Genomic DNA, 24,795 nt, shown 5'->3' on the forward strand with positions numbered 1-24,795 from the left:
CTGGTCAAGCAGTCAGCATTTGAGAAGGTGCCGTACAAAAGGTTACTGCGCAGGATAGGGGCTCGTGGTCATATTCTGGCATGGATGGAGGATTGGCTAATGAACAGGAATCAATGGGTTGTGATAAGGATGTGTTTCTCAGGTTGGAGGGCAGTAACTAGTGGAGTGCCACAGGGATCAGTGCTGGGACCACAACTCCATGATATATATTGATTTGGAGGAAGGAACAGAGTACTATGGCCAAATGCTACACAAATGAGGGAAGGCAAATTATATGGAGGATAGTAAGAGATATTAACAGGTCAAGTGAATGGGCAAAAATTGACAAATAGAGGAAAATGTGAGCTTGCTCATTTTGTAAAAATGAGCAGGTGGATTAGCTGTTGCACAAAGGGACTGGAGCTCCTTGTTCATGAAGCCCAGAAAGCTAGCATACAGATGCAGAAGGTAGAGAGGCAAATGGTATGCTGGCTTTTATTTCATGGGGGCTATAGTACAAAAGTCAAGATGTTGCTGCAACTGTACAAGGTACCAGTGAAGCTACATTTAGAATACTGTGGACAATTTTGGTCACATTTAAGGAAAGATATCACTGAAGGCAGCGTGGAGGTGGTTTACTAGGATGACCCTGGGAATTGGAGGGTAGGGGGAGTAGGGGAGTTCATTCAAGATGGATTTGAAGAAGAATTTCTTCAAGAATGATGAATCTTTGGAATTCTTTACCCCAGGAGGCTGTGGTGGTCAAGTTTAAGGCTGAGACTGATGGGCTTTTAATCAGTACAGGAATTAAGGAATGAAAGCAGGAAAGTGAATTTAGTGAGGGTTAAGTTAGCCATATTAAATGGAGCAGTATCAAAGGGCTGAATGGCCTACTCCTGCTCCTATTTCTTATAGTCTTATGCTCACAAAGCTATCAATTTCTATTCTCAATTTTGCTTACATTTTTTCAAATACAATCCATGCACTAATTAAAATTGGCTAACTGCATATGCTTCACACTGGGGCTCAGCTGAGGCCACAAGGACCAAAAACAAAAACATTCAAAGTGCCAATGTAGAAAATACAATACCTAATTAGTACACAGCAAGCTCCCACAAACAACAATGAGAATAACCAATCTATTTTAATGATGTTGGCTAATGGATAAATATAAAGTTTGTTTATTAGTCAGAAGTAAGGCTTATATTAACACCGCAATGAAGTTACTGTGAAATTCCCCTAGTCGTCACACTCCGGCACCTGTTCAGGTCAATACACCTAACCAGCACGTCTTTCAGACTGGAGGGGGAAACTGGAGCATCCAGAGGAAACCCATACAGACACAGGGAGAACATGCAAACTCCACACAGACAGTGAACCAAGCCAGGAATAGAACCTGGGTCCCAGGCACTGTGAGGCAGCAGTGCTACCACTGTGCCACCCTATATTGGCCAGGACATGATAGGGAACTCACTTCCTCTGAAATAGTAATGTGGGTCCTTCACATCCACTTTACAGTGGACATAGAGCTTCAATTAAATGTCTCATCAGAAGTAAACTTCTCAGTGCAGCCCTCCATAAGTACTGTACTGAAAGGTTACTCGAGCAAATGCTTAAATTTCCAGTCAACTCTGAATACTAACGGGGTGGGGCGGGGGAAATAACTTCATAGAATCCTACAGTGCAGACTATTCAGCTCATCGAGTCTGGACCGGCCACACTCCCACCCAGGCCCCGCTTAGTTACCCTGATAAATCCGTTAAGCTATCACATCCTGGGACACAAGTTTAATCTAGTATGTCAATCAACCTAACCTGCATATCTTTGGACTCTGGGAGGTAACTGGAGCACCCGAAGTAAACTCACACAGACATGGGGAAAATGTGCAAACTCCACAGTGACCCAAGTCAGGAATCAAATCCATGTCCATGGAGCTGTGAGGCACAGTGCTAACCACCGTGCCGCCCCCTCTTGTGGACTCCTATTCACAAAACCACAGCTAACTCCTCTCTTGGCTACCCAATACAAATAGCAGCTACACTGCAAAAAGCAGGATCCCATAGGTGCACTGTATTATCAGCCTGGATGTTATCTGGTGCTTGGAGTGGGCCATTAGTTTTGACGCCCACTGCACTGAGTATCTATTTTTTCCACAGAATGAATTAGTGAACATTCACACATCCCACTCTTGAATGGTTTGAAAGCTTTTTAATTTAACTAGTGCTTACAAATTCCAACATCAAACTCCCAATCCTCTAACATAGCATTTCACCAGTGTTAAAATATGAGGCTCCAATTTTCACAGTGCACAGGCTTCTACTGCAGCCCATTCCAGTGTTGGCAAAGGACATTCCACTATTGGTGAAGGACAGATTAATTCCCCTGGATTCAGCAGCAGTGAAATCTCAAGAATTACTTTGCAAAAACAATTGAAAGAGTGATTTACAAACCTCACTGGCTGTCCTGACATATTGTATCAGCTTGGAGGCCCAGAATAAACCTCTGGTTGTAACTGAGTCGGTATACAAACAGTTAATAAATGGCAGAAAGACACACATGTATTTCCTTTTCCTTGGGCATTGCATCCTGTCCATTGTGATGTCTTTAAAGACAATTATAGCCGGTAACAGCACACTTGAAATTAATTTTTATTTTTATTAAATTGTTTGCCAGAGAATTTAGAAGACAGAATAAAGAGTGCAGGCATTGGCATAAGTTATATTCAACACCATTTTCTATAAAAAAGAGCCTCTGTGAAATATTGGGGAAAGTAGAACTCTTCATATAGGAGGTGCATTTATTTACTTTATTTTACAGCAAGCAGCACCCCATGCTCCTGAAATGTCAGTACCCGATTAGACTTTCTGCATTAATCCAACAGTAGACAATTTTGAAGGGGAGGTATCACAATCCACTTGGAGATGCCAGTATTTAGTTATGTTCTATATTAATCCATCAGCAGGTAAGCGTAAGGAGAAAGTCCCATCAACATTAAAAAGTTTCTAGACTTCAGAAACCTTTTATTAATTTTTTTTGTGGTAGGTGGAAATACAATCTCTTCCTCTCTAGTGCCAACCTCTAAAACATGGCAAACGTAAACCCGGTCCATACTAAAACAAGCTGGTAGAACGATGCAGGTGGAACCATTCACACAGCCTCTCCAAGCACAGCAAAGTCAAACCATAGATGTACTCAATAATCGTCCCCACGGCTCACAACCTCTTTACACGTTGGGCGAAGCAGGATTGTGTGCTCGAACTGTGCCGTGTATGAGCCTTTGATATCACACAGCGGAGGGTATGGGTCCACTATACCCAGATCACACAGATTCTTCAAGGCCATGAGGTATTTGCTCTCACCCAAGCGGTCTAGCCACCGGCGGCAGAAAGCAAGGGTCCCAAAGTTCTCATTGATAACATTTAGGAGATGTTTTGCTCTTGGAAGCCTGGAGAAATACAGCACAACAAACATTAATTAATCTGTTTAATAAGGAACCAATCTGTGTCAGTAGTTAAATAGTTAATCATTCAGCATCAACCCAGATGTCACTCATTTAGCAATAAAGCTAACAGCAGCAGAGAGAGTAAATGCAATCATTTTAAATTGTCCATTCTAATTGAGTTCCAAGCCTTTTTTCTCTGGTGTGAGTTCCAGAGGAAGCATCACTACATTATCCAAAAAGGTTCCAGTTCTCACTTATTCTACTTTGAGCAGTTACATGTAGAGTTTCTACTTTGGGTGAAATCAGCGATTGGACACTGCGAGTTCCCACTCAAACACACATCATAATCGTGGAATACAATCTGCCCTGAACCAGTGCAATCCAGCAGCATTTTAGAATGCACTGAAATTGGTTCATCACTAAAATATTTTAACAACCACCTCTGATACTTAAATGACACAAACTATTTGCTAGTTACATTGGTATACTTGGCAAAATCAACATTATATTCAAAACTTTTGTATGCTTGCACCTAAAAACATAAAACTTACGCAGAGCTTTCCCGAGGGTTGGCAAACAGGTAGACTTAGTGCAAGTTTGAAATGGTGAATCACTCAATCTGGATGCACGGCCATTTTCTAGTGAGAATTATTTTTTACAGGAACTCAAATTGCACAGAATGTAATTTACGTTTAAACATTCTGCAATCTTTTGGGTGAATTGTGCAGAAGAACCCAACTCAACCCTAGGACTTGATGTCAAGGGATCAGCTTTTCCCTCCAATGGAATAACTATAACCCTAACGTGTCTCCATCAACTCATTTAGAGTACAAGTGTGTTCATTACAGATGAGAATATTAAGAGTTTGCTGTTAAAACATAAGCAGTTTATCAGTCAGTGTTGATCCAATGTGACAGTACTGAACCACACTTTTCCTATGCAGAGACAGTGAAATGGTTACATTTTACTACCTGACTGAGACAGAGATTACCAAGAACACACAGCCTGCTTACCATATCAAGGCATTTCAATTCTTTTTTGTTCCTGGGATGTGGGTCACTGTCCAGACCAGTATTTATTGCCCATCCCTAATTGCCCTCGAGAAGATAGTGGTGAGCTGCCTTATTGAGCCGCTGCAGTCCCTGTGGTGTAGGTACACCCACAGTGCTGTTAGGGAGGGAGTTGCAGGGTTTTGACCCAATGACAGTGAAGGAATGGTGATATATTTCCAAGTCAGGATGGTGGTTTGGAAGGGGACCTGAATGTAGTGGTGTACCTATGCATCTGCTGCCCTCATTCTTCTAGGTGGTAGAGGTTGGAGGTTTGGAAGCTGCTGTTGAAGCAACCTTGGTAAGTTGCTGCAGTGCATCTTAAAAGGTGTTACACGCAGCTGCCACTGTGGTGCTTGGGTGGTGCAGGAAGTGGATGTTGAAGGTGCTGGATGGGCTGCTTTGCCCTGGATGGTGTCAAGCTTCTCAAGTTGCTGAAGCTGCATGCATCCAGGGAAATGGAGAGTATTCCCTCATACTTGCATCTTGTAGATGGTGGACAGACTTTGGGGAATCAGGAGGTGAGTCACACGCTGCAGAATTCCCAGCCTCTCACCTGTTCTTGTAGCCACAGCATTTATAAGGTTGGTCCAGTTCCAGTTCGGTTTCTGGTCAATGATGACCCCCCCGAGGATGTTGATTGTGTGGGATTCAACAATGGTAATGTGATTGAACGTCATGGGGCGATAGCTGCATTCTCTCTTGCGGAGATGGCCATTGCCTGGTATTTGTGTGGTCTGAATGTCATTTGCCAGCCCAAGCCTGGGTCCTTGCTGTGTATGTACACTGATTGTATCTGAGGAATTGTGAATGGTACTGAACATTGTGCAGTCATCTGTGAACATTCCCACTTCTGACCTTAACAACGGGGGGGGGGGGGGGGGGTCATTAATGAAACAGCTGAAGATGGTTGGGCCTGAATTAAAACAATGTTGAAAATGCATGGCCATCTGCTCAGAAACATCCACATGCTTACCTTATCGGTACATGGCCAACATCAAAGTTCTTCATATAGTGCGAACAGTCCATGTCATCATGAACAACTCCTTTTCCCGTGCTGCCAAAAGTCTCTATCGCGTACACCTCTCCTTCCTAAATGAGAAGAAATGACCCAGGCTTTAAATCTCAATTTCCCACACTCACTCAAAGGACCTTTAATGCACACAATGCTAGATCTAACAGTGCAGCAATCTGTGATTCTAATACACAACAGAGAATCGAATGACATATTTCCCCAGGACGTTGAGATCTCAGCCATTTCAGGCTTTAAAGAAGGGCGGAAGTTAAGTCCTTTCTTCACCTAACACGAGCAATTCCGAAGGTGATGAGGAAAAGATCTATCAATATAGAAATACACCATCACACAGGAAGGAAAGACAGTTTTCCCAAGTTTTTTTAGTTTATTTATTAATGTCACAAGTAGGCTTACATTAACACTGCAGTGAAGTTACTGTGAAAATCCCCTAGTTGCCACACTCCGGCGCCTGTTCGGGTACACTGAGGGAAAAATTAGCATTGGCCAAGGCACTCTAACCAGCACACGTTTGGACTGTGGGAGGAAACTGGAGCACCCGGAGGAAACCCACACAGACATGGGGAGAATGTACAAACTCTGCAACGACAGTGACCCGAGCCAGGAATTGAGCTGAGGCATCAGTGCTAACCATTGTGCCATCGGGCCACCCTAGATTCCATTGTTGACACGCCCTCTGTGACAGGTTGAGAAATTGAATAAAGAATGGAATTTATTGTCTTTTACCTCCATTCTGGTTGCTTCTCCACCTTTAACAATTGGAACAGTTTTCCCTGCGTGTATCCTGTACTGCCCAATGGAATGCCCATTTAAGTTGCGGATTGGTTTCACTGTTAAGATATAAATCAGTCAAACTTTACAGAAGGCACTGGGGAGCATATACTTGATAGAAAACAATTTATAATTATTTAGCATGTTTAACATAATAAAACACTCCAAGATGTTCCACAGAGGCATTATAAAACAAACTATGACCCCAAGCCACTTAGGGAGGGTCAACTAATCACAAGCTTGGTCAAAGAGGTATGTTTCAAGGAGCATCTTAAAGGAGGAAAGTGAGGCAGAAAGGTTTAGGGAGGGAACTTCAGAGATTAAAATCCAGGTAACTGAAAACACGGCCACCAATAGTGGAGTAATAGTGACTGGGAATGCACAGGAGTCCAGAATTAATGGAGTCGTAGATCTGGAGGAGATAACAGTGAGAAGGTGGGACGAGTGCTGGAGGGATTTGAAAACAAGGATGAGCATTTTAAAATTAAGATGTTGCTTGACAGGATAGTGCGCACAAGGACGTTCGGATACCAGGACTTGCTGCAAGTTAAGACACGTGGAATGGAGTTTTGGATGACTTAAAGTTTGCAGAAGGTCGAACAAAAGCACATTGGAATAGTCAAGTTGATGAAGGCATTGATGAGGATTTCAGCAGCAGTTGAGCAGAGATATAAAGTCGAGTGATGTTATGGAGGTTAGAACGGAGCTTGGACCAGTGATGTACATTTCAATACATCTAGAAAGTCTTCACTCTGGCAGCATGATAGGTGTTTGAATGCAATGAACAGTCAGGTCCAGAACATAAATGAAACCTTGAACAGGGGCTGAGTAAGGACTCAGCTAGTTAAAGACAGTGAATGAGTTTCTAAGCTCCACAGACCCATAAGGAGCCAGGTTTGAGCCAAAATGAGCTGACAATGGCAGTGCTACAAATGCTCTCAGTGCATCTGGTCAGGAAATGGACAAAGAAGAAAATAACGCTCCAATGTAATACAAATAGTCGCCATATCCAGCTGATACCTTGATACGTTTTGCCATCAATTTCAACTTCATAGGACTCCATGACTTCCTGGATGGATTCGCCAATGTCACAAAGGCGAACATCAATTCCTGCATTCTAAAATAAAGAACATTAAGATTCGAGTAATAGACAAAAGCATAACTTCTGTTAAAACAAACCTTACATCTCAGAATGGTCTATGCTACTTTGGAGACTCATTAGGTAAAGGCTCAGCTATGGAAGCACATAGGAACGTGGCATAATCCAGCTCTCCCAACCACAGCAACTCCATCCACGATATAATGAAACGGCCACAGCCTGAGTTTTATACAGTGTATAGTTAATATACATGTTATGAAGAGAGCTTCATGCTTCCTGTAAAACAATGGGACATAAAAGCAAAATACTGCAGATGCTGGAATCTGAAACAAAAACAGAAAATGCTGGAAAATCTCAGCAGGTACGACAGTGTCCGTGGAGAGAGAATAGAGCCAATGGCTATTCCCGCCTGCCAAGGGAATGGGAGCAGGCAAGGGGCAGACAATGGGAAGGTCTGTTGACCTCGGGCTGGATTTTACAGTTCTGGGACAAGCGAGGCAGTAAAATCCCACCCAACATTGAGTCCAGATGACCCATCATCAGCTGTATCGCAGGGACATCCACACTCAAAACATTGGCCCTATTCACTCTCCACAGTTGCTGTCAGATCTATTCACCTGCCTTATTTTCCCAAAAATGGCTGATTGTTAAAAATCAAATCTCAGTTTTCCTTCTCACCAAATATAATTTGCAATTAATTTGGCAAACAGTAGTATTGCTGTTAGGAGTGACGCTCTGCAAACTCTGAAGGGTAATTAAACTGTATTGGAAAAATGAAAGGAGCTACACAGGCTCACAGGAGAATGCTGTATGATGCCTCTTGTTCTGTGCTGGGTCAGATGGCATCTTCAACTGTGCTGCATTTCCTCAATACCGTCAGGACAGGTCATCTGGAGTCAAACCCACTTCCTACTTATTAACCTGGACGGACTTCGTATCTTTTGAGACAACTGGCAATGTTACCAACTGAGCCAGTTTGGGGCATACCTGACTTGAGAAAGAATGTTTAATCTGAACTAATTCAAGCTCTGCTAAAATATAAATTATTTCCATATTTTCGGGGCTATTCAATGCAGCTCCCCAATTGACTGAAACCCTAGTCAGGTTAATAAGTCACTGCACAAGTCTCACTATAATCGGTCACTAGTTTCTGAAAACATGATAACTAACACCATGACGATATCTTCACAACGAGGTCAGCAAACTGACAAATGACCTGCAACACATTAGTTGCACTGGGAAGGTCCCAGCTTCATACTCCAGTTAGCTGGTCTAAGCTGGGGCAGCAGAAGCATCATCTTGGCTGTGGATAATGGGTTAAACATATTTTTAATTTAATGACAAAGACAGAACACAGAAAACACTCAACAGATGAGCGAACGGAGCAGTGAATGTTTCAGGTTCCAGTTCTGACAAAAGGTTCATGCCTGAAGTATTAACTGGCCTGTTCTCTCCAACCTGCAAAGCATTTATTCTCTCAGATTTCAATTCCAGCACTTACAACTTTTATTTCATATTTCGAGCTTACCTTGATACCAGTGTTAGTAGCATCTTTAACAGCTTCTATAAGCTTGTCATATTTGGGGTTAAATGCGACAGTGAAAGCACAGTCAATAATATGGCCTGTGGAGGAGAAATATCAAATTAAACATCTACCAAAATAAAATATCAAGAGACTTGGAAGCATTTCAGAAACTCCAGCCTAAAATAAAATCTGGCCAACCATTGATGTGGGTTCCAAAGTCAATTTTACAGACATCATCGTACTGGAGCACTGTAGGGTCTCCTGCGTTGGGTGTGTAGTGAGCTGCACAGTTGTTGAGGGAGCAGCCTGTTGGGAAAGCCAGGCCGGCACTCAATCCGTTCTCTTTTATCAATTTGCGGGAACAATCTTCTAGCTTTTCACTGTAAAACGAAAGTTTGTTGTTATTCTTTCCTCCTGCCACACAAAGGTATCGCACAGCAACCCTGCACCTTGTTAACAGTTAGTTCATGAGCCTCACTGATTTCATCGGGTTAGGAAGGCCATGGGGTCAAGGTACAGAAAATAATCTTTCAAGTTTCAAGCGTAAAGGAACAGCTTTTCAAATCCTGACAGACCTGCTGTGCGCCTCACATTTTCTGCCCTTATTTCAGATTTGATATTTGATTTTTTAAGGTTTTGGATCCAAAAATGTAACCATGAAATTTTTTTTAAAAATCATTCCCAGGATAGGAGTGACACTGGCACGGCCAGCATTTGTTGCCCATCCTTAATTATCCTTGGACTCAGTGACTTATGAGCCCATTTCAGAGAACAGTTAAGGGTCATTCACATCACTGCAAGTCTGGAATCGCGTGTAGGCCAGACCAGGGAGGGACGGAAAGTTTCCTTCCCTAAAGAACATTAGTGAACCAGATGGGTTTTTACAACATTCACTGTTGCAGATATTAACTTTTCACTCCAGATTTATTTATTAATTGAATTTAAATTCCCAGCAAACACGGTTGGATTTGAACTGAAAGTCTCAGGATCATTCGTCCAGGTCTCTGGATTACTAGTTTGGCAACATCACCACTATGCTACCATAGCCTGTTTAGAAAGGAATAAACTCATTAACGATAGTCAGCATGGTTTTGTGAGAGGGAGGTCATGCCTCACTAACCTGGTGGAGTTTTTTGAAGAAGTGACTAGAATGGTTGACGAGGGAAGGGCCGTGGATGTCGACTATATGGACTTTAGTAAAACGTTTGACAAAGTCCCTCATGGTAGGTTGGTGCAAAAGGTTGGATCTCATGGGATTAAGGGGGAGGTGGCTAGATGGGTGGAGAACTGGCTTGGTCACAGAAGACAGAGGGTGGTAGTGGAAGGGTCTTTTTCCGGCTGGATGCCTGGGACTAGTGGTGTTCCGCAGGGCTCTGTATTGGGACCTCTGCTGTTTGTGATTTATATAAACGATCTGGAAGAAGGTGTAACTGGGGTGATCAGTAAGTTTGCGGACGACACGAAAATGGCTGGACTTGCAGATAGTGAGGAACATTGTCAGAGGCTACAGAAGGATATAGATAGGCTGGAAATTTGGGCAAAGAAATGGCAGATGGAGTTCAATCCAGATAAATGCAAAGTGATGCATTTTGGTAGAACTAGCGTAGAGGGGAGCTATACGATAAATGGCAGAACCATAAAGGGTGTAGATACGCAGAGGGACCTGGGTGTGCAAGTCCACAGATCCTTGAAGGTGACATCACAGATGGAGAAGGTAGTGAATAAGGCATATGGCATGCTTGCCTTTATAGGACGGGGCATAGAGTATAAAAGTTGGGGTCTGATGTTGCAGTTGTATTGAACCTTGGTTCGGCCGCATTTGGAATATTGCGCCCAGTTCTGGTCGCCACACTACCAGAAGGATGTGGAGGCTTTAGAGAGAGTGCAGAGGAGGTTTACCAGGATGTTGCCTGGTATGGAGGGGCTTAGTTATGAGGAGAGATTGGGTAAACTGGGGTTGTTCTCACTGGAAAGACGGAGGATGAGGGGTGACCTAATAGAGGTGTATAAAATTATGAAAGGCATAGGTAGGGTGAACGGTGGGAAGCTTTTTCCCAGGTCGGTGGTGACGTTCACGAGGGGTCATAGGTTCAAGGTGAGGGGGGGGAGGTTTAACACGGATATCAGAAGGACGTATTTTACACAGAGGGTGGTGGGGGCCTGGAATGCGCTGCCGGGCAAGGTGGTGGAGGCGGACACACTGGGAATGTTTAAGACTTATCTAGATAGCCACATGAATGGAGTGGGAATGGAGGGATACAAAAGAATGGTCTAGTTTGGACCAGGGAGCGGCGCGGGTTTGGAGGGCCGAAGGGCCTGTACCTGTGCTGTATTGTTCTTTGTTCTTCTGAACATGAAACGCACACAAAAGCAAAGGCAATAATATATGAAGTTTGCACACTGCCAACTATACATTTCCTGCTCAATAGGGTTCCAATTGAATAATGTTAGTAAACTTTATTATTAAAGAAAAATAATCTGGTAAAATCAGAGAGTAACCACATCAATATCAGTGTTCCATGATGATCTAGATTGGAAATCAGAACAATCAGCACTCTTGCTTTACAGATTTTGTCTATTGTGACTACCGCAGCATCACAGTGTCTAGACAGGAGGATCAGGCATTTCTCATTCCTGCTCCTAATAGGAAAAATAGAGGGGCTAACAGTTTCTTTCAAATTTCATTCTCAGAATGATTTGCAGTCCAAAGATGTGCGGGTTAGGTGCTTGGCCATGCTAAATTGCCCCTTAGTGTCCCGGGATACATAAATCAGAGGGGTTAGCTGGTCAAATATGTGGGGTTACGGGGAACAGGGCCTGTGTGGGATTGTGGTCGGTGCAGACTTGATGGGCCGAATGGCCTCCTCCTGCACTGTAAGGTTTCTATGATTTCTCAGAACGTGAGCGTCTCCACAAAGGGAAGCAGAGGATAACAGCTGTCCTATCTAAAGGGTTTTAGTGAACCGTTAGGTTTGCATGAGACTTCTGACAGCTTCACACTCACTTTTACCAATATCTTTTTTTAAAATTGGAAGTTAAGTCCTCAAACTGCCTTGGTGGAATTTGAACACATGGAGTTTGGATTACTGGTCCGGTAACCCAGCCACTACAGCAGTGCAGCCCCAGTTCATCAACAATAGCAAGACTTTTCACTTACCAGATCTCAATCATGGTCATGCCTGGCTTGAGCCAGCTCCTGACATATTTGCGCACTTGTCTGTGCGCTTCAGCTGCTTGCCTGAAATCGCTCCAGATCTCCTCACTGGCTTGGTTCAACACTTTCTTCTCTTCACTTGTCATGCGCCAAGCAGATGTACGTCTGAATGTCAGGAGTGGTGAGGGGGAAAGAGATTAAACATTACCGATCCTATCAGAACTGGCCAACTATAAAGGAGGTCAACAGGCATTAAAACTAATATCCCTTTGTTATAAATGAAGCTGTTTCCAAACACACTGAACTGAAATTTCACGTTATGCTTCCTGTCCCCCCTGGTTATGCCAGTTCAACTTCATCTCTCCAAAATGCAGAAGATATCAATATATATTTCAGGCTAAACCATGAATTACGAGAAAGAAACACAAAAAATATCAACTGGTAAATTAAAATTGCCATTTTGGACCTTAACCTTCATCACCACAATAATTATCCGAATGCAGATCATTTCATGACTTGCAATCCTGTTAAGCAGATTTTATCACTTGGCCTCAAAGAGTTTTGCCTAAGTGACTGGTGCTACAATCATTAAGATGTTGTTGCAAGGCTCCAATAAAGAAAGCCCAGCATGGGTCGCCTGCAAGTCATTAATAAAAATAGAGGCACTACATTCTTTGGAGACATGAATTTATTGCACCCTTCATAATCACTTTTTGAAAACACTTTGTTTTATCAGAATCTAGTTTAAATTCGCCATAACAAATGCTTCCAGATAGTGTGTACAAGAGCAAAACAAGACAATTCATTTAACAAAATTTGTTAGAATAAATTTCTTGGCAAAGGCAAATATATAGGCTCAAACACCAATTTTGATTTGCATGGATTGCGCTGTAGACTTACTGCGACTTTCATGCAGCCTTACACATCAATAATTGTGTGCTTTATTAAATGCCATTGAATTTTCTGTTCCAGAAGTAATTTTCTTAAAGCTTCAAATACAGTGATGGCATAATATTCTCATCTCCCCACTGACTGCGGAGTTCTGATGATACAAGTGTGAGGATCATGGTCAAGTTTCTTGTAAGCATTGTCCAGTTTCCAATACACACAAACACATTAAGACAGATCAGTATTTGGATGAAGGACTTACCCATCCTGTAAAGGTGGATATTCACATTCTTGTCCTTTAAGAAATACACCAGAAGGGAACAGCTCACAAATCGGAATGGAAGGAGGATCTGTCTGAACTTTTGCTGTTCACAGATAAAAACATCTTAACAATTGTTTGTGTAAAACTTTGAGTTGCATTAAAATCTGTTTCATAACAAAGGAACATAAGGTCACTTGGCCCTTCAGGCTTGCTCTGTCATTTAATTTGATCATTGTTGGTTTGTATTTGAACTTGACCTGCTCACCCATATTCTATAAACCAGTATAGCTTCAGCTGACAAGTGGCAAGCAACATTCGTGCCACACAAGTGCCAGGCAATGACCATGTCCAACATGAGTATGATGTGGAGATGCCGGCGTTGGACTGGGGTGAACACAGTAGGAGTCTCACAATACCAGGTTAAAGTCCAACAGGTTTATTTGGTAGCAAAAGCCACTAGCTTTCGGAGCGCTGCTCCTTCGTCAGGTTCACAGAACTCCCACTTACCTGACGAAGGAGCAGCGCTCCGAAAGCTAGTGGCTTCTGCTACCAAATAAACATGTTGGACTTTAACCTGGTGTTGAGAGACTTCAGCATGAATGTAACAAACCATTGCCCCTTAATAGTCAATGGTGTTAGAATCACTGAATCCCCCACAATCAACATCCTGGGGTTACCACCGACCAGAAACTGAACTAGTCATACACATACTGTGGCTACCGGAGCAAGTCAGAGGCTGGGAATCTGAGGTCAGCAACTCACCTCCTGACTCTCCTAAACCTGTCCACCATAGAATCCTCTACAAGGCACAAGTCAGGAGTGTGATAGAATACTCTCCACTTGCCTGGATGAGTGCAGCTCCAACAATACTCAAGAAGCATTCAGTATAAAGCAGCCCACCGGAGTGGCACTCCATCTACCACTTTCAACATTCACTCCCTCCACCACCTATGCATAGTGGCTGTAGCGTGTACCATCAACAAGATGCACTGCAGCAACTCACCAAGGCTCCTTTGACAGCACCTTCCAAACCCGTGACCTCTACCACACAGAAGGACAAGGGCAGAAGATGCATGGGAACACCACCACCTGCAAGTTCCCCTCGAAGGCATCCTGATTTGGAAACATATCGCTGTTCATTCACTGTCGCTGGGTCAAAATCCTGGAATGCCCTCACTAACGGCACTGTGGGTGTACCTACACCACATGGACTACAGTGGTTTAAAAGTTCTTAGGTCCAAAGTGGAGAACCTCCCACTTTCCCACACTGAACTCCATCTGCCACACTGTTACTCATACACGTAATCAATGTCACTTTGCAATTTTCTGTTCCCATTCACACCTCTGGTACCTAACTCACTTTCATCAGAAAAGTTGAACATTACTTCATTTAAACCACTGATAAATACAATAAAAAGCGGTGCCCCCTCTTTCCCACACTACATTAAAGACAGGAGAAAAAACATGTCCAGGAAACTACAGGCCAGAAAAATCATGGAAGTTCCACTAAAAAGGAAAATAGAAAAACACAGAAAACAAAAATAATGAATTGTCAGCTAGGATTTCAAAAGACATCCTTCTTGATCAATCTCAAGAAGTAGATGTAACTTATTTTGATTTTCAAAAGCCCTTTGATAAAAGCCTTTATGATAGACTAATGAGTAAGGTCAGATCTTGCATAGACAAGTAGCAGAATGGATTGCTAGACAGGAAACAGAGTAGGGACCAAGTGTAGTAATGCAGGATCATAAAAGATGGGAAGCAAAACCCCACAATGATCAGGACTGTTCACAATTAATATTAATTTAGACGTTTGAATCAAAAAACACAATTTCAAAGTTTGCAGCTGACGCCAAATGAGGGGTGGTGGGGGTGGGCAGGTGGGAATGGGGAGTCAAAATTACAAGATAGCATTAACAAACTTACAGAATAGTCAGTCATATTATTGGCAATTTTGCAGAATGTGAAGCAAATAAAAGGTGAGCAACAAAACTACATGGATGCGCGGTACACAGCAGTCGACAAGGCACCGTACAGGCCTTCTGCTGAAATAGGTAACCAGCGTGCAGAGCAAAAAATTAAAGGCACCGCACACAACTAACCAGCACGTCTTTTGTTAAGAAAAATAAAGCCACATATTACTAGGAAGATAAATCTAAATTGAGGACCGAAAGGATTTGAGGTACTAACACACAACTCACTAAATTAACGACACAAAGGCCATTTAATAACAAAAAGCATTAAGATTTATTTCTAGGGGAATAGAATTGAAAAGTTATACTAAACTTATATCTATAGTTTACAGTTGTGGCTGTAAAATTATAAAAAGTATACAGAGGCAGTGGAGAGAATACAAAAAAGATTTACAACAATGATACCTGGAAAGGCGAGGTTTTATCCATTAGGAAAGAACGATCAGGCCAAGTTCTTTATTTTCAAAAAAGCTTAGGGGTGACTAATCAAGGCCTTAAAATTGGGAAAAGTTTTGAGTGTCCTTCCAGTTTCTGTGAAGAGCAAAACTAAATGCCATCAATAAGATGTGTCCAACAAACGAAACAAGGAATTTGGAAGAAACTTTTTTACCCAGCGTGTGGTGTGAATGTGGAATTTGCTCTCACAAGGAGCAGTTGAGGTGAATAGCAGCTCTATTTAAGGGGAGGTGAGATTTGCATATGAGGGAGAAAAGAATAGGGTTACACGGATAAAGACAGATCGGAGAAGGTTCAATTGGAGCATAATTGCCAACATGGATTGTCTGGGCCGAATGGTCTGCTCGGTGCTGTGTATTTCCATGTACTTATCCACATGAGACCCTGGTTAGAACCCACTGAACCCAAATTGCCACAACAGCTTTCTCAGAGTATTCAAAGCCCACTCACGTCCTTTCTTCTTTTTCTTTTTCTTCTTCTTTTTAGCTGCGGAGCTTTCTCCTTCACCATCTCCTTCTGTTGGGTAAATGAGTTTCAAATCAACAAGTGCATTCCTCTATAGCCTAAAACGTTCAGCACAGATTCCTTCAACAGTCCACTTGCCTTCTTCCCCATCTTCCTCTTTTTCCTTGTCCTCGAGAACCTGCTTTTCCAGCTGTTTTGCTACATCATCAACTCCTGCAGATTCTTTCTCACACTCATTTTGCGGCCCTTGGGAGAACAAGTTTCACAGGTTAGTTTATAGCAGCTCTGTAACTTTGGTGAACTGGAGACAGCTGATGCCTGCAGCTAACACCAAACACAAGCGCATTCCATTTATTGCTGTCCCCTGCTGCACATTTATACCTTGTAATCACTGATTAGAAGGTGCAAGAGATGTGCACAACTGCTCTTCCTGTGACATTATGACAGGAAATCCATTCATAATTCACTGTTCCCCATTTCTAGAAAATAAGAGGAGCACTGGCCTACACAGAATGTTTGATCTTTGCTGTCTCGAAGCAATGGAATAAGTGATTGTCATTAGATTAAGGGGAATTAAGCAAACAGCTCTTATCAAAGTTACTGATGATGTGACTGTAATAAAGGTAAACTTATCCCTCTTTGTCCTTCTTGACCTGTCCGCAGCCTTTTGACATGGTCTGACCATACCATCCTCCTCAAACACCTGCCCACACCTGTCTAGCTGGGTTGCACTGCTCTCACCTGGTTCCATTATTTTCTAAATAATGGTAGCCAGAATATCTGCTGTCAAGTTTTCTCTTCCTGCTTCCGCACCGTTACCTCTGATGTTCCCCAAGATCAATCCTTGCCCCCCCCCAACGCCACCTTTCCATCTCAAATACTGGCTGTCCCCGCTGCAACACCATCTGAAAGCACGGTTAGTTTTCACCCAGTCCTACCACACCACCACCTCTCTCGTTTCCTTCATTAGACTGCTTATCTGACACCCAGTGCTGGTTGAAAAGAAAATTCCTAAAATCAAATCTTGGGAAGAATTAAGCCGTTGTTTGCCTGCTCCAAACTCCATTCGCTTGTTACCGATTCCATCCCTCTCTTAGACAACAATCTGAGAGCAAGCCTGTTTGCTTGTAACCTTTGTGCTAAATTTGATCCCAAGTTAAGCTTTCGACCTCATATTTTGATTTGATTTATTGTTACATGTATCAGGGTACAGTGAAAAGTATTGTTTCTTGTGCGCTATACAGACAAACCATACCATTCATAGAGCAGGAAATAAGAGACTGCAGAATGGATTGTTACAGTTATAGCTAGGTTGTAGAGAAAGATCAACTTAATGCGAGGTAGGTCCATTCAAAAGTCTGATGGCAGCAGGGGAGAAAGTTGTTGTTCTTGAGTCAGTTGGTATGTGTCCTCAGACTTTTGTATCTTTTTCCTGAAGGAAGAAGGTGGAAGAGAGAATGTCCGGGGTGTGTGGGATCCTTGATTATGCTGGCTGCTTTTCCAAGGCAGCAGGAAGTGTAGTCAGTCATTGGATGGGAGACTGGTTTACGTGATGGACTGGGCTTCGTTCACGACCCTTTGTAGTTTATTGCAGTCATATTTGCTCTATCAGTAAGACTGGCGATTTCTACTCCATACCATCGCCAAACTTCACGAATACCTTGGCTCACTTACTGACAAAACCCTCATTCGTTATCTCTAGACTTTACTAGACTACTCCATCACCTTTCTGGCTGGCTATCCATGTTTTACCCACTGTAAACTTGAGGTCATCAAAAGCATCGTGCCCATGTCCTAATTCACACCAAGGCCTGTTCCTCTACCACCCTGTGCTCGCTGACCTACTCTGGTCCCTGGTCAAGCAAGGTCTTGATTTTAAAATTCTCAATTTCAACTCCCTCCATGGCTGCACCGTCCCAGCCCCGCCCTCCAGCCCCAGCACCCTCCGAGGTTTCTGTGCTGCTCTTACTCTGGTCTCTTGAGCATCCCCCATTTTAATCGCTCCATTTTTGGTGGCCAACCCTTCAGCTGCCTTGTGCCCAAGGACTGGAATTCCCTCCTTAAACCTCTCAGGCTCTTCATGGCCCATTCCTCTGGATCACTCCTTAAAATTTTTAACCATGCTTTTGTCAGTCTGTCTTACTATCACCTGATGTGGTTCAGGTAGACAACTGAGTCATGACTATTTCATCTGTTAGTTATGGTCTTAAGACCATGCTCATTTGTTCTAGATTCTCCAGAGGCAACAGTTTCTATCACAGGTTGGGTATTTCTCCTGCTCTGCCCAAGACCGCAAGGATCTACCAAAGGTCGTGAATGTAGCCCAATCCATCACGCAAACTAGCCTCCCATCCACTGACTTCCCACTGCCTCGGCAAAGCAGCCAGCATAATTAAGGACCCCACGCACTCCGGACGTTCTCTCTTCCACCTTCTTCCTGCGGGAAAAAGATACAAAAGTCTGAGGTCACGTACCAACCGACTCAAGAACAGCTTCTTCCCTGCTGTTGTCAGACCTTTGAATGGACTTACCATGCATTAAGTTGATCTTTCTCTACATCCTAGCTATGACTAACACTATAATCTACACTCTCTCATTTCCTTCTCTATGAATGGTATGTTTTGTCTGTATAACGCGCAAGAAACAATACTTTTCACTGTATGTTAATACATGTGACAATATCAAATCAAAAATCCCGTTATCACTTCAAACACCTCATTTAGATCACCCTCACCCTTCTAAACCCAAGTTTGTTCAAAGCCGCTGTCATAACCTAATCCTGTAACTAACCAGTAAAGGTGCTATCAGGCCATGGCAACAGCATTTCAATAGACAGGTTGACATTGCACTCATGTTGAAAATTCCCATTGAGGCAATCTTTTTTTTGCTGAACTGGAGGGGAATCTTTTACTAACAGGCATAATTAAACAATTTTTTAATTTTATTTGGACAATTCAGTTTTAAAGGATCAAACACAATATTGATTGAGGGAGATTCCACTGTGTACCAGTAAGTTCATTGCAAAGCCATATTGTTCCATAATCCTAAACATTACAAAGAGGAATATCTCCATACATAATTGTGTGTATTGTCCCTCTATGTCTTTGAGGCTGCCAGGAAAATGTTTTGAGTATAACGTATGGCACATAGTGGAACCCACCTTCTTTTAGGGAAAACCTATATGTTTTCTGATCCCCAGCTGAGAGAGATGATGCAAGTTGGGCATAGTCATTGTGAGAGAGGAGATAGGATTGTTGTTTTTCAGACTAAAGGTAAAGTGGCCTCAGACGACTACAGGCATCTCTCCCCTTTGAGGAGAAGAGCTAAATTGATTTAACCTGAGGATCACCACACCTCAGGCAAGGTTGAGAATGCAGGCCTTCGTGAATAACGAAGAACAGGAATTGAACATACGCTGCTGGTGTCACTCTGCATCACGAACCAGCCATCCAACCAACTGAGCTAAACCAATTACACAAATCATGACAAATTGTTTAATCGTGTGATCAATTTATGAAACACATTCTAGGAAGACAGTGAAAGATGATATTGAATTTTTCAAAAGCAAATTAAATAGGTTCCCTTTAGGAAATAACATTTGAGGTAGACTGATTTGCGACATGGTATGCAATAAGTGCAGTATGATTGGGAGGAACAGGTGATTTCGAACCTATCATCTCCAAAACTCTTCACAAGGGATTTCCCTGTCTTGTGTCTGGGACTATTGTAGACTAATGGATCGAGATTAATTGTACAGTTAGTGAAGAACTCCATTATCGTTGTATTATGAAACTACCCGAAGGGAACAAAGTAATGATTGGGTCTTGACATCGAGAAATTTCTAGGCTGCATCTAGCCATCAATTTAAAGCTATACCTGAAGCAAGTAAAACATGGATACTGTAGATATTTCACTTAACCACTTTAGGACAGTGAAGATAGATTGAACAACTCCTGGGATGAAATCTAAAATATGTTTACCTCTGTAAACACCTATATTTGGATTTATATTTTTAAATAATTCTTCTACACAAAGTAACCTTTTCCTTTAGAGGTTAAATATTTACTCTGGTGCCTGTCTAGGTTCGATGTACTGACACCTGATGTTTACACTGCTAAAACATCTGGCTGTAAGAACCATGCATGAAAAGCACTGCTTCTTCAATCCTGCCACCCAGATAGGAGAGCTGGATCAGCTCGTGTAAACATTGCCATACTGGTCTCCTGAGATTCAAACCAAAGTGGCAGCTTTAAAGTGCTTTCAATATCTAAACAACATGGGATGAGGGGCTGGTTCAGGCCAGTGAGCCTTACATCAGTGGTAGGGAAATTATTGGAGAGGATTCATCGAGACAGGATTTACTCCCACTTGGAAATAAGTGGACGTATTAGCGAGAGACAACATGGTTTTGTGAAGGGGCGGTTGTGTCTCATGAACTTGATTGAGGTTTTTGAGAAAGTGACAAAAATGGTTGATGAGGTTGGGCAATGGATGTTGTCTACATGGACTTCAGTGAGGCCTTTGACAACGTCCCTCATGGCAGACTGGTGCAGAAGGTAAAGTCGCATGGGATCAGAGGTGAGCTGGCACGGTGAATACAAAACTTGTTTCGGTCACAGAAGAGGGTAGCAGTGGAAGGGTGCATTTCTGAATAGAGGGTTGTGACAAGTGGCGTTCCTCAGGGATCGGTGCTTGGGCCTTTGCTGTGTATATATATATATATATATATATATATAAATATAATATGGTTTAATTAGTAAGTTTGCAGACGACACAAAGGTTGGCGGAATTGCAGATAGCAATGAGGACTGTCAGAGGATACTGCAGGGTTTAGATTGATTGGAGATTTGGGCGGAGAGATGGCAGATGGGAGTTTAAATCCGGATAAATAGAACATATAACAGTACAGCACAGAACAGGCCCTTCGGCCCTCGATGTTGTGCCGAGCTTTGTCCGAAACCAAGATCGAGCTATCCCACTCCCTATCATTCTGGTGTGCGCCATTTGCCTATCCAATGACCGGTTGAAAGTTTCTAAAGTGTCCGACTCCTATATCTCCCCCCATGAACCTTATAGTTATGCCCCCCTAGTAACAGCTACATCCACCCGAGGAAATAGTCTCTAAACGTCCACTCTATCTATCCCCCTCATCTTATAAACCTCTAATATGTTGCCTCTCATCCTCCTCCGCTCTAAAGAGAAAAGCCCTAGCTCCCTCAACCTTTCCTCATAAGACCTACTCTCCAAACCAGGCAGCATCCTGGTAAATCTCCTTTGCACTCTTTCCAATGCTTCCACATCCTTCTTATAGTGAGGTGACCAGAACTGCACACAATATTCCAAATGTGGTCTCACCAAGGTTCTGTACAGTTGCAGCATGAACCCCACGGCTCTTAAACTCAAATCCCCTGTTAATAAACGCTAACACACTATCGGCCTTCTTCACGGCTCTATCCACTTGAGTGGCAACCTTCAGAGATCTGTGGATATGAACCCCAAGATCTCTCTGTTCCTCCACATTCCTCAGAACCCTGCCGTTGACCCTGTAATCAAATGTGAGGTAATGCATTTTGGAAGGTCTAATACAGATGGGAACTATACAGTAAATGGCAGAACCCTTAAGAATATTGATAGGCAGAGGGATCTGGGTGTACAGGTACACAGGTCACTGAAAGTGGCAACTCAGGTGGAGAAGGTAGTTAAGAAGGTAGTTAAGAAGGCATACGGCATGCTTGCCTTCATCAACCGGGGCACTGAGTTTAAAAATTGGCAAGTCATGTTGCAGCTTTATAGAACCTTAGTTAGGCCGCACTTGGAATATAGTATTCAATTCTGGTCACCACACTACCAGAAGGATGGAGAGGCTTTGGAGAGGGTACAGAAAAGATTTACCAGGATGTTGCCCTCTTTTTAGGTCAAACCAAATAAACAAACTCAGATTAAGTCAGGACAAAGTAAAAGGGGCAGCTCCCCAAAAGGAGGGGGAACAGCCCGAACAGAAATCAAAGTACAAAGGAAACTTAAAAACATCAAATTAAAATGTGATTATTAGGGTTAATAATGCACCCCAACCCCTGCGGTGCCCAGCGGGCGCGGAAGGCGTCAACCGCGCCCATGGACACCGCATGCTCCCTCTCCAGGGACACCTGGCCGCGAACGTAGCCGCGATAGAGGGGCAGACAGTCAGGATGGACGGCCCCCTCGATCGCCCGCTGCCTGGACCGGTAAATGACGCGTTTCGCCAGGAGCAGGTTCACGAGGAGGTCGCCATCCTGACCCTCCCCTCTCCGCACCGGGTGTATGGAGGGCATTAGCTATGAGGAGAGGTTGGAGAAACTTGGTTTGTTCTCACTGGAACGACAGAGGTTGAGGGGCGACCTGATAGAAGTCTACAAGATTATGAGAGGGTGGAAGCGTCAATTACCAGGAGCGAGGGGCAAGGTTTAAAAGAGATGTACGAGGCAAGATTTTATTTACACAGAGGGTGGTGCCTGAAACTCGCTGCCGGGGGAGGTGGTGGAAGCAGATACGATAGTGACTTTAAAGGGGCATCTGGACAAATACATGAATAGGATGGGAATAGAGGGATATGATCCCTGGAAGGGTCGGAGGTTTCAGTTCAATCAGGCAGCATGGTTGGTGCAGGCTTGGAGGGCTGAAGGGCCTGTTCCTGTGCTGTAATTTTCTTTGTTCTTTGAGAGTTTAGAATGATAATGCTGCAGCAACCCTGGCACCAAACCATCCTTAAACACTTCACAGCCGAGAAAAACTGAAAAATTTAACCATTTGATTCGGAATTTGGAGATTTAAAAGTATATCCAGCTACATTTTGTTTTCTGGTAAGTGAGCAATTCATTCAGAATTCTAAGTTTGAACATTGTTTGCCTGTTAATAGAGTTACTCAAAAATGCCACGTTACACTGAATGACAAACACTACGAAGAAAATGAATAAACAGAAAAATTCAGTTTCGTTCTATGACAGGGCGGCACACCAGCTTCACAGCGCCAGGGACCAGGGTTTCATTCCGGCCTTGGGTGACTGGGGTTGATACATTTTCCGTGTGTCTGCAAGAGTTACCTCCTGATGCTCCAGATTCCTCCCACGGTCTAAAAATGTATGGGTGAGGTGGATTGGCCGTGCTAAATTGCCCCTTAGTGTCCAAAGATGTGTAGGTTTTTTTAAAGTTTGTTAAGCGTCACAAGTAGGCCTACATTAACATTGCAAAGAAGTTACTGTGAAAATCCCCCAGTTGCCACACTCCAGCACCTGTTCAGTTAGACAGGGAGAATTTAGTGTGGCCAATGCACCTAACCTGCACATTTGTGAAAGGAAACTGAAGCACCCCGAGGAAACCCATGCAGGACATGCAGACTCCGCATAGACAGTCAAGCAAGCTGGGAATTGAACACAAGGGGCAATTTAGCATGGCGAACAAACCTAACCTTCATGTGACATAGCTGTGCTAACCACCGTCCCACTGGACGACCTCAGGTCGGGGACGCGGAGGGGGGGAAAGGGGGGGAAAGGGGGACGCGGAGGGGGGGAAAGGGGGGAAAGGGGGACGCGGAGGGGGGGAAGGGGGGAAGGGGGGACGCGGAGGGGGGGGAGGGGGGAAAGGGGGACGCGGAGGGGGGGGGAGGGGGGGAAAGGGGGACGCGGAGGGGGGGGGAGGGGGGAAAGGGGGACGCGGAGGGGGGGGGAGGGGGGGAAAGGGGGACGCGGAGGGGGGGGAGGGGGGAAAGGGGGACGCGGAGGGGGGGAAAGGGGGACGCGGAGGGGGGGGAAAGGGGACGCGGAGGGGGGAAAGGGGGACGCGGAGGGGGGGGAAAGGGGGACGCGGAGGGGGGGAAAGGGGGACGCGGAGGGGGGGAAAGGGGGACGCGAGGGGGGGAAAGGGGGACGCGGAGGGGGGGGAAAGGGGGACGCGGAGGGGGGGAAAGGGGGACGCGGAGGGGGGGGAAAGGGGGACGCGGAGGGGGGGAAAGGGGGACGCGGAGGGGGGGAAAGGGGGACGCGGAGGGGGGGGAAAGGGGGACGCGGAGGGGGGGGAAAGGGGGACGCGGAGGGGGGGGAAAGGGGGACGCGGAGGGGGGGGAAAGGGGGACGCGGAGGGGGGGGAAAGGGGGACGCGGAGGGGGGGAAAGGGGGACGCGGAGGGGGGGAAAGGGGGACGCGGAGGGGGGGAAAGGGGGACGCGGAGGGGGGGAAAGGGGGACGCGGAGGGGGGAAAGGGGGACGCGGAGGGGGGGGAAAGGGGGACGCGGAGGGGGGGGAAAGGGGGACGCGGAGGGGGGGGAAAGGGGGGACCGGGGAGGGGGGGGAAAGGGGGACGCGGAGGGGGGGAAAGGGGGACGCGGAGGGGGGGGAAAGGGGGACGCGGAGGGGGGGAAAGGGGAGAAGGGGGACGCGGAGGGGGGGGAAAGGGGGACGCGGAGGGGGGGGAAAGGGGGACGCGGAGGGGGGGAAAGGGGGACGCGGAGGGGGGGGAAAGGGGGACGCGGAGGGGGGGAAAGGGGGACGCGGAGGGGGGGGAAAGGGGGACGCGGAGGGGGGGAAAGGGGAGACGCGGAGGGGGGGAAAGGGGGACGCGGAGGGGGGGAAAGGGGGACGCGGAGGGGGGGGAAAGGGGGACGCGGAGGGGGGGAAAGGGGGACGCGGAGGGGGGGGAAAGGGGGACGCGGAGGGGGGGGAAAGGGG

At 44.8% G+C, this 24,795-nt stretch overlaps 1 protein-coding gene across 1 annotated transcript in view; it reads right to left on the bottom strand.

Annotated features, from left to right (window-relative positions):
• Window positions 1–2,614: 2,614 nt before the first annotated feature.
• metap2a (methionyl aminopeptidase 2a) overlaps window positions 2,615–24,795 on the bottom strand; it is a 22,697-nt gene continuing 516 nt past the window's right edge. Inside the window, exons 2-11 of the mRNA XM_078235234.1 lie at window positions 16,235–16,342; window positions 16,082–16,147; window positions 13,203–13,305; window positions 12,056–12,217; window positions 9,097–9,278; window positions 8,902–8,996; window positions 7,295–7,391; window positions 6,230–6,333; window positions 5,447–5,562; window positions 2,615–3,424 (exon numbers count right to left, since the gene is read on the bottom strand). Of these exons, the coding sequence (XP_078091360.1) occupies window positions 3,172–3,424; window positions 5,447–5,562; window positions 6,230–6,333; window positions 7,295–7,391; window positions 8,902–8,996; window positions 9,097–9,278; window positions 12,056–12,217; window positions 13,203–13,305; window positions 16,082–16,147; window positions 16,235–16,342 (1,286 nt within the window). The 3' untranslated portion in view covers window positions 2,615–3,171. The remainder of the gene's footprint in view (window positions 3,425–5,446; window positions 5,563–6,229; window positions 6,334–7,294; window positions 7,392–8,901; window positions 8,997–9,096; window positions 9,279–12,055; window positions 12,218–13,202; window positions 13,306–16,081; window positions 16,148–16,234; window positions 16,343–24,795) is intronic.

The sequence above is a fragment of the Mustelus asterias genome, chromosome 19 (genome assembly GCF_964213995.1).
Source record: "Mustelus asterias chromosome 19, sMusAst1.hap1.1, whole genome shotgun sequence".
NCBI lineage: Eukaryota > Metazoa > Chordata > Chondrichthyes > Carcharhiniformes > Triakidae > Mustelus > Mustelus asterias.